Here is a 9,979-nt window from a genome sequence, read left to right on the forward strand (position 1 = left end):
GCTTTGGTTGAGTTACTGTCATACACCTGTTGTGTGCAGGTCCTTTGGGGTTGTATTGTGGGAGATCGCAACCCTGGCAGAGCAGCCCTACCAGGGTCTGTCCAATGAACAAGTGCTCCGTTTCGTCATGGAAGGAGGCCTCCTAGAGAAACCGCAGAACTGCCCTGATATGCTGTAAGACCAGCAAAACAAAATTATTCATCCACTGCATTCTGGTTTTTATAGTCAAGTCAGAAAAATCTGGAATTTGAACGTCTATTTCATGTATGTCCCCACTCTTCTGGGGGCAGTGTGGTTCCATGGTGCTTTGCTTTACAGTTGAATCCACCAGAGACCACATGTGTGGTTTATAGAGCTGTGATAAGTAGTGGCTAAACATTAGTGGCCACAGCATGAAAAGCTGATGTTTGGATAGATCTTGGATTTATCTATAAGACCTGTCGGAAGTCAAGTGAGCATTAAGTAAGGCTCCTTTAATGCAACAACATTTTCAGAATTTATTGAAAACAGTTCCCCATGCAGACGGCCACGTATGGCTAATGATCTCCGTGCACGCAGACAAATATGCCGTAGAACACGTCAGGCCAGCAGTTGGCGGTAACAAACGTACACCTATATAGAACTTAATCACAGCAGTGAACAGGTTGAAAACAACGACGGATATAATGGCGAGCACCAAAATATTCCAGTGGACCCACACGAGGTGCACGAGCCGGAGTTGCTTCTAATCGCAACTCTGAACTGTAAAACTAAAACGCTTCCAGAGAAAGTGAATTGAGTGGTACCGGACTTCTTCTATACTACGTATGGTCTACAACTACTCATGCAAGCTTAGGTGCCTTCAGCTGGAGTGCATGTCCAAAATAGCCGAAAATGCTCCTCTTTGTAGTGGATTGTGCGAAGCGTTCCACTCTAGAGTCTTCTTATCGCTCCAGTTTCAGCTGTTCTATTGCAAACAAACAGCCCAATTGGAACTAAAGCTTTGCGTTTTCACCCCAAAAGGTTGTTGTGTAAACGGAGCCTAAGGTTTTTTTACCAGCATTAAGATTCCACAACAGTTACAAACTTACCGAACCATTGAGCCAATACAGCCTGGATCACAGAGGAATTTGTATATCTGCAGACTACCTTCAGGTTATAAGGGCACAGAAGATTAGAGAATACAGTAATCTTCATCTGCCGGGACTACAGCTAATTAAGAGTAAACAAGTAGCATTGCCCGAAAAATAGATATTTTCTATTATAGACAGTTGATATTAAGTTCACAGGCTAAGGAAAGTGACTTCAGTTGGGCTTGTTTTGATGATTTGCAACGGGAATTTCGAGAACTGGTGAAGCCCACAGGAAAGTCCAAATATTATTGGAATCTGTGTAAAAGTCATGGAGATTTTGTGGTTCCATCTCATGTGCGTTGTGTTCTTTGGTGTAGGTTTGAGCTGATGCGAATGTGTTGGCAGTACAATCCTAAGATGCGACCATCCTTTGTGGAGATCATCAGCAGCATAAAGGACGAGCTCGAGCCATCCTTCAGCGAGGTTAGTTTCTTCTACAGTGCAGATAACAAACCAGCCGAAGCGCCACAACCACACATAGACAAACTGGACAACGTGGACGACATTCTTCTGGACACGCCGTCCTCTTCCTCCTCGGTACAGCCACAACAGACCCCCGTATCCCAACAGACCCCACCCTCCCCCAGCTCAGAGACGCCACCCGCTCCCTCGCGAGCAGCCAGCTCCCCATCTTCACCCTGTACGTCAACCGCTGCCGTGGACAAGCAGCCATCCAGCCAGCAGGCAGCCAACGGCCTGTCAGGGGCGGGTTCTGATGCAAGCGCTCGGCCGTCCCTGGACGACCTGCCGCCGTACGCACACATGAATGGAGGCCGTAAAAATGAACGCGCGATGCCTCTCCCACAGTCATCTGCCTGCTGACTGAACAACAGGCAGCCAGCAGACTGCAAACCCTCTTACCTGCTGCTCTGGAGAACATCTCAACGGGTGCACCTGCATTTTTTGGAGTCTTACAGCAACACCATGTTAACCAGCTGCAGTTGAGTTCTTGGCAAGGCACAAAGACTCAGTGTGAAGTCTCGAGTGTGAAGACTGCCAGGAGGTCCATGCGTCGCTGTGCTTTCACACCTTGTTTCGTATTGTTCTGGTTTTGGTTTCCACCAGCTGGCTGTCAGACTGCCCTGTTTGAGAAAACCACAAGAAAAGGTACAAAAAAAGAAGTACAAATCCTTTATGGGAGCTCTGTCTCTCTTCATGGCTTAACTTATTTTATAAACTGTTGTTTGTTACATTTTTATCTGAATTTCCATGTGTAGGCCTTTATCCTGGTCACATTTGGGCAGGCGTTATTAAGAAAGCATATCGGAGGAATGTTTTTCACCAGTTATTCGGCGTTGTTGCTGTCAACGTTGATGGCCAGTCCACCACCAGAGGGAGAAATTTGCAGTTTTATTTGCCAAAATGATGCTTCAAAATTTCCTCCAAATTTCTCTTCAGTCTCCAACATATGGGCATGAAAATGCCAGCAAGAGCAACAGAAGCACTTTGACCTGCTGTCTTCGAATTTAAAGTTCTTCACTCAAAGGGAAGTTGCTTTTCCTCCACAGTTCCAAGTTGGACCTAGGTTACCTCAGTTTTCCCAGACTGAGCCACATCCTCATCTCATGTCATGCTTTCAATACTTACAGTAATAAAAAACTCTTAAATCAGAACTGTGGAGGGAAGAGCAAAAAGAGGACAATAATGTCCCTTTAGTGGGACTTTCTCTGAGTTCAGGGGGGTCCTTGTCGTATACAAACAGCTATTTTTTTAGAATAGTCATGTGTCTGCTGCATTTACAACATCCATATGTGGGCAGAGCATTTATGTGCGCACCAGTTGTTTGAGTCACTTTTCTAACTTTTATATGGTTGGAGATGTTCATCATGTACAGAAAGAAGCTGCTATTCTTTATTCCTTTTGTGGTTGTAATATAGTTATTATCTATGTATAAAAGAGGTAAGAAAAAAAAAACTCCTTCAGGTCAGCTCTGCAAACTTTTCCACTACAGCCCTTTTTTAATGCTTGTAAAGGCAAAATGTGTTCTTGAGCTGGTTTCCTTTCTGTGTCTGTTAAGGAACGTCTCTTTGCCTTGTGAAAGTAAGCGCCATTAACTCAATGCCCCTCTAGATGACAACAGTGATGGTACCAAAATCACCATTTTCTCTCCAGAGACAGAGGTCAGGCAAAGGTCAGGCATCACTGCTGGTTCCCAACTCAGTCTCAGGTGTGTGTGTGTGTGTGTGTGTGTGTGTGTGTGAGAGAGAGAGAGAGAGAGAGAGTGTGTGTGAGAGAGAGAGAGAGAGAACCTCTGCAATTAAATTAGATCATTAAATACTCAACAGTGTGGAACCAGATTTGGTGTTGGGGCATTTGAATGATTCCTTGCACTTCCTGTATGGAATCCCGGTAATGACAATATCAAAGAAAAGGTTATCAGAACATTCAGATGTATCTAAATCCATGTGTATTTAACAGACATTAATTTAGCTGTGGTGTAAAAGTCAAAGAAAGCCTTATTTTTGTTTTCAGTGATTTGGGGTTTTATTTCTCTACAGTAAACTCCTCAATGTTTTCAGTTGTTTTCTCTCCCTTCCTGCAGGTCTCGGCACATGTAATCACTCTGCACATCTTCCTTCATTAAGCCAGTCCAACCTGGAGCTCATTTGTCATGAAAATTATATTAATTTACTTACATGGTTATTAAAACAGCTGCGAGTCAGTTTAATGTTTGTTGGGGGGTAAAACCAGAGCGCTGAAAAACACAATAAACCAGAGAAAAGCCTGGAGGAGAGGGGGGTATTTTAGGGTGGGTGAAGCCTTTTGTTTACTTAAAAATAATGTTCTGTCCGAAAGCTTTCTGTCAAATATTGTCTCTTCCTGTTTCTTTGTATCTGTGCTGCTTCAGACACCGGGCTCAAGGTACGAAGTGAAAGCAAAATGGTGAATTTTCAAATTTAGTGCAGAAACAAGCCTTCACATCATATTTTTCTGAAACTGAAAAAGTTGGCAGAAGGTTGATTACACTCTGCTGATTAGCTTCCTTTGTTCATCTGGTTATTATCGTTTTTGCATGTTGCTGGCAAAGGTTCACATCACTTTTATATCCAAGCATTTGTTGTTGAGATCAGAGATTCTTTGATGATTTCTCCACCGAGGCCCCATTGAGACTCCCAAAGTCCCAAATGTTTTCGGTCATGATCCTTGAGTAAATCACTGTAGAGAATTCTCCAGTAGTCATTATGTCTTTTCAATGTTTATTTGAAAGGTTCTGTAAACCATTCAGCCAGTCATCTACCTCAATTTTTCAGTTTAACGTGTAGAGAATTGAAACATCTGCAATGACAACATTACTGAATGCTGTTAACAAGTTCAAAATCAAACCACAAACCAAAGCATCCTGACAGGGCCAGAGGCAGCAGGGGGTAAAAGCCAGTTTAATATTCTACTCTGTCCTGCAGATAATCCACAACTTTAGATTTTACTGATTCTGAAGAGCTGTAACGAGTCCCCCCAGCAAGATACTGTTCAAGCAGGAAGTGGATTCTTTATATTTCTGTTCATGTTTCTGTTTTAGATGCTGCATCTGCTCATGATTTACTTATTCTTGTTGGGAATAGTGGCTGCCTGATATACTGGCACCGCTGGTTTTCTTGTGCCTCCACCTGTTGCCATCTGTGCATGAATCTCCCCTCACAAAGCAACTTTTTACACGTAGACTCAACGTGTCAGCAGTTTTTACAAGGTCAGGATGGTCATGTGAGCGTTTGTGGTCTGGTTTTGCTTCACGTTTTACCACTGGACCACCTCAGTGTGGACGTTAAACTGAACAAGACTTTTTAATGTTTTCTGTTTTGTTATATTGATGGCAAGTTTGTTAGAAGGTTTTGATGTGTGTAAATTATTCACAGCCTTCCAAATCTGCTTCTGTTGACCTGATCTGTAAAAGTTCTATTTTGATTTTTTTTGTACATGCCATTGTCAGAATTTTTCCTGTTATCTATATTTTACGAGTACTGGGAAAAATTGTTGGCTGAAGGAAAGAATGTTTTCTGATTCTTTTTTCTTTTCTACACAGGATTTGAGATTAATAAAAATGTATGCAAAGCTGTTTTTCATTTACATTTTTGTAGTCAACTTTCTCATGAAATAAATGTAAAAAAGGATCTAATGGGACAAGGGGATTTAATGAGAGTTCTGGTTCTGCCCTCACCATTACAGTGGCTTCAACTGAAAGCTTTCAAAGAAAGTAATGAATATGTCAAACTTAAATCTCTAATAATTACATTTTAGTGCTGAAGCTCCAAATTGTTGTTAAAAAGGGACTTGTTGAACCCAAACTTCTGCAAAAACAGCCAAAATTAACCTTTATAAAGGACCTCCATGCTGTTTCACCAGCGCCTCCGAGGCATTAATCAAAGGCGAAAAAGCTACTAAAACAAGCGGAAGCGGCACTTCAGGCCCCGCTGCACTTTGCTCCTTCAGAATAAAAGCTTGACTTCAAATTAAACCGTACGCTTTCCATATAGAAATCACTATAATATTCATGTTTTAGCGTAAAAATATTAAGCTACTGTACATAGAATAAAAGATGGTTGCGTTTGTTTAGCTACGCTCTTTTCCAAACGGAGACATTACTCACAGTAACATGAATTAGTTTTGTTAGGGACAGAGTAAACAGCGTTTAACCAAACCAAGTAGCCATGCATGTGACGTCACTAGAATTCAGCCAATGAGACGCTGGAGGAATCGGGAAAAGGCGGGGCCATAAGTCTCATGCTAGGTCGCTATCAGTCTATTCGTCACTGGGGCATGCGATGATATAAAAACATACATATTTAGTATGACCAGACATAACCACACGTGGGATGAATATGTGAATAAATCAAAGTATAGTTAAGGTAAATGCGTGTTTTTAATGTTATTTAAACTGTAATACAGCGGTAATAGCAGCTGTTTCCCTAGCATGCTAACATTAGCCAGTTAGCTGAAGTCAAGTGTACTGGTGTTTTAAAGTACCTGTTACTTTAAACTGTCCCTGTTTCAAAGGAGAAACACTGGCTCCTCTTTATGCACGTCTTTTTTTGTTCCCACATTTATTTCAGGAAAGAATCGTGCATTAGAAGAAATCAGCATCGTGTCCCGGAGGGGGAGAGCTCTCTTCAGAAATGGCAGTTGAACTCCATGAAACTATTTTCATCGCCAAACAAGAGCGTCACAAAACCCTCTTTCTGAATTACAGGAACCTGAACACTTTTCCCATCGAGCTGCTGAAGGATGAAGGTTTGCAGTTTCTGGAAAGACTTTACATGAAGAGGAACTCGCTCACGACACTGGTACCCAGTTTTGGATTCATTATTAATGTGATCGGGACCCACTTTTCTTACAGTGTTGTAGCTCAGAATCCATTCAGTGATAATTATTTTTTATTATTTTTGTCATCTCTTCTTCTCAGCCGGATAATCTTGCCCAGAAGCTGCCGAATCTTATCGAACTGTGAGTCTGTGCTCTAAATAAGTGCTTCCATGGTGGACTTTTGTGCTCTTTCAACCTTTATTGTTGTCATTGTGCATTTACTTTTTCAGATTTTTAAATGGGAAAGTGTTTTGTGAATGATAATCAGGTATTTTTTTCTACTTCATTTAAGGTATTTGCCCTCAAACAACATTGTCATTATTCCTGAAGGTACTCAGTGTTAATACTGAAGATTACAATGTGACCTTAATTCACATGACATTTACCCTGTTGTGCATTGGTTTGCAGCAATTGGAAACTTGGCCAGACTGCAATCATTAGATCTGAGCGATAACGTCCTACATCATCTCTGTTCAGACATCGGCCGAATTAGGTCTTTGCGTCATCTGAGACTGTACAATAACCAGCTGAAGCACCTTCCATCAGGTAAAATACTCTAGCTGTTATTTTTTTGTGTTTAGCTCACAATTTGTCTTCCCAAGTCTAAAAAAGTCAATAAATACAAGGTTTTCTCATTTAATGGCATCACATGCATGAAGAGCTGTAATGTAAAGATAATTTAAAACTCAATCGAGCAAAGTTATTGTAGGATGAAGATAATTCTGCAAAGAAATTGCACTACTGCACACCTCCATCAGGCTCTGTCTACACATTAGTCAACGAATAAAGCAGAAATGTATGAACAATTCCAATAAAACCCATGCATTTGCAGCCTTGAGTATCAAAGACTTTAGTGGCTCATCAGTTAACACATTAGACAATAATATTTTAGTTGGCCAGGAGAGGGCGACAGTGTCTCGCTAAAGTTACCGGACAAAGATATCGCATTTTCATCTGCAGTATGTCCATCTTTTGTCATGATTTATTGATGATGTTGAAGCAATCAGTGGTAGAAATTGAAGGCAACAACTGTGTCTGTTTTTTTATACTCATAATTATAATGTGAAAAAAATATCTGTTTTCTGTATCATTTATAAACATGTTAGGAGAAATAGGTCTTTACCAAACATGACTATTACCTCTGAAACTTTCAGAGATCGGACTCCTGCAGGAACTGGAAACTCTGGATGTGTCGATGAACCAGCTCAGGTCGCTTCCACATCAGCTGTCCAGCTGTGCTTCTCTGCAGACCCTGACTGTCGACCACAACCTGCTGAGACACATTCCCCGTCAGCTGTGCTGGCTCAGGCAACTCAACCAGCTATCCATGGCTGCCAACCAGCTCTCTTTCCTGCCACTTGGTCAGTGCATCACTTTGAGCACGTGCTGCTGTTGTCGTAGCCCCGAAGAAAGCAGTGTTATTCTGTGTGTGTGTGTGTGTGTTTCAGATCTAGGCAGATCACGGGAGCTGCAGTTTATTTTTGTGGACAGTAATGTGGACCTGAGAGCCCTTCCATCCTACTTGTACAACAAGGTCATTGGCTGCAGCGGGTAATACAGCACACAAAACACAGAAGTTCAGTTTAAGTTAACATGGTTAAAGTTCATTTATTCCATTTCAGTTACACTTCATGTGAAGCAGTATGAGATTCTTTAACTGGGTAAATTAGGATAAAAAAAACCCTACAACAGAAAGTTTCGACAACCGACAGAACATGGGTAATCAGCCTTTTGAAGGAGGCTGCTGACTGTTGAAGTGAAACTGGGGACATTCAAATAGCTTTCTGGGGTCATTAGAGAGGAGAGTGGAGCTCCTTACATGCCTGGTGAGGGATTTAAACAAACACTGTTTAATCGGCCATTTCATAGCCCGGACAAAAGTCTTCATGTGGAGGACATTCAACTCAAGTGCCAACATGTCCAGCTGTGACTGTCCAAGCAGATTCCCCTTGAGAGGAGACCAAGACCTGCGGCTGGTTCTGCTCTTGGTGCCTCTACAAAGGCAGCACTAAATTCACTAAAGGAGTGAATCAATCGTACCCCAGACTGGTGTCAGTCTGGTAGATGCAACAGGAACCATCTCTCTGAAGTTATTTTAGCCAAAATAGGTAGACAGGAGTTATTGGGGGGGTAGGGCGTCCTAACTTTACTCACTCAGAAGACACATTTCAGTTCACATCTTTGCTTTAAAGTGTAAAACAAGCTTATTTTTTGTTCTTTATTTGCAAGGAAATATCTTTCATTTCTGGAAATAATCAACATTAGAAATGGACATGAAAAATTTTAAGTAAAGATTTATTTCGTGTTTTTGCGTGGCTGTAGGTGTGGAAGGTCGGCCGGTGTGGTGGAGAGTGGCGTGGATAAGCAGCCGTATGATGCTCTGGCTGGGCTTCCTGTTGAAGTGAAAGTATTGGCATCGGAGATGGATAACGTGGTTTCTCTGGAAGAGCTCGCCAAGAGGTCCCTGCACCACATCTACCAGCAGCCAACAGGTGTGGAGTTACTGCATGTACAGATGATACTCTGTCTGTGAGTCAATGGCCTGACTGTTTTGAAGGGTTTATTTAGAAACCGAGTATGTCCACCTCAGCTCCTGTGAGAAATGGACTGGTACTGTATTTTTAGAGCACAGAACTACTTTTTGGACTTGATGAAATCTCTTCTGTCTCTTGGTGAAAAGCGAATATTTCCTGTCCTGTTGTGTTGTAGAGCTTGACCTGCTGCCTCCCACCAGCCTCCCAAAGAACCTGCTGGACCTGCTGCAGTTCCCCCTGGGACACTGCCACCACTGCAGCCAGGCCATGTTCACCAGCATCTACCCCAAACTCTTTCCCCTCCGCGACACCCTGTTGGCAGGAGTTCACCGCAGGTCAGAATATCTCTGCCTTCATCTACATGTAAAAAGGTCACAATTACTGTTTTCACACCAGTATGGATAAAAGTGGCTCTTTTTTCCCGTCTGAAGGACGACCGTGAATTTTGTGGCCTACTGCTGTTCAAGTCACTGCCTCAGGAACTTTGACCTTAACTGACGACTCGTTCATCCAGGACTGGTTTCCAGGAGTTGTCAGCAAATGCGTAATAAGTGAAGAGACAGGAGGTGGAGGAGATGATGGCAGTGCAGCTGCCTCAGCCATGTTTGAACATTGGCCTGGCTGGGGGACCGTCTGGGACAGTTCTGTGTGTGTTACGGCGTTAGAGGTCCAGTAACCACACAGATTTTTTCTAAATGCACTATTTGAATTCTATGAAATCACTTTTTTTACAAAGCTCTATATTTTACGATTGGATGGAATGTGTCTGCTTAATGAGTGCTTATAATTTAAAGAGTCAAGCCAGCAAGCATGAGAACCACTCAACAGCAGCCATGTGTGTTTGGACATACAGTCCTCCAGCGTGATGCTTCTGTCATCTGTAGGGACGATGATCTGATGGTTCTGAGCTTCACAGATTCACTGTGACTGAGCTGACACCCTATTGTCTTTCTGTGCAATCCTAATTTATCATTTGTTCTTGTTTGACTTTTTTTGCCAGTAAATGATGCTAATGTTTAACCTCTGCATTTGTGGCTG

At 42.3% G+C, this 9,979-nt stretch overlaps 2 protein-coding genes across 4 annotated transcripts in view; both read left to right on the top strand.

Annotated features, from left to right (window-relative positions):
• Positions 1-5,163, top strand: part of LOC130514606 (insulin-like growth factor 1 receptor) — a 35,782-nt gene extending 30,619 nt beyond the window's left edge. For both annotated transcript variants that reach the window (XM_057014263.1, XM_057014253.1), the window contains exons 20-21: positions 40-174; positions 1,430-5,163. In XM_057014263.1, the coding sequence (XP_056870243.1) occupies positions 40-174; positions 1,430-1,934 (640 nt within the window). In that variant the 3' untranslated portion in view covers positions 1,935-5,163. The remainder of the gene's footprint in view (positions 1-39; positions 175-1,429) is intronic.
• Positions 5,164-5,797: 634 nt separating this feature from the next.
• lrrc28 (leucine rich repeat containing 28) lies at positions 5,798-9,961 on the top strand. 2 transcript variants are annotated; one of them, XM_057014275.1, is made up of 10 exons: positions 5,798-5,953; positions 6,158-6,388; positions 6,508-6,548; positions 6,700-6,737; positions 6,816-6,953; positions 7,562-7,768; positions 7,856-7,958; positions 8,730-8,899; positions 9,117-9,276; positions 9,373-9,961. In XM_057014275.1, exons 2-10 carry the CDS (start codon positions 6,221-6,223, stop codon positions 9,437-9,439), a joined length of 1,092 nt encoding a protein of 363 aa, XP_056870255.1. In that variant the 5' UTR covers positions 5,798-5,953; positions 6,158-6,220; the 3' UTR covers positions 9,440-9,961. The 2 variants fall into 2 exon arrangements, with proteins under 2 accessions (XP_056870255.1, XP_056870266.1); XM_057014286.1 differs by having other exon boundaries at positions 6,295-6,388.
• The last annotated feature ends 18 nt before the right edge of the window (positions 9,962-9,979 follow it).

This window comes from Takifugu flavidus, chromosome 2, assembly GCF_003711565.1.
Source record: "Takifugu flavidus isolate HTHZ2018 chromosome 2, ASM371156v2, whole genome shotgun sequence".
Lineage (NCBI taxonomy): Eukaryota > Metazoa > Chordata > Actinopteri > Tetraodontiformes > Tetraodontidae > Takifugu > Takifugu flavidus.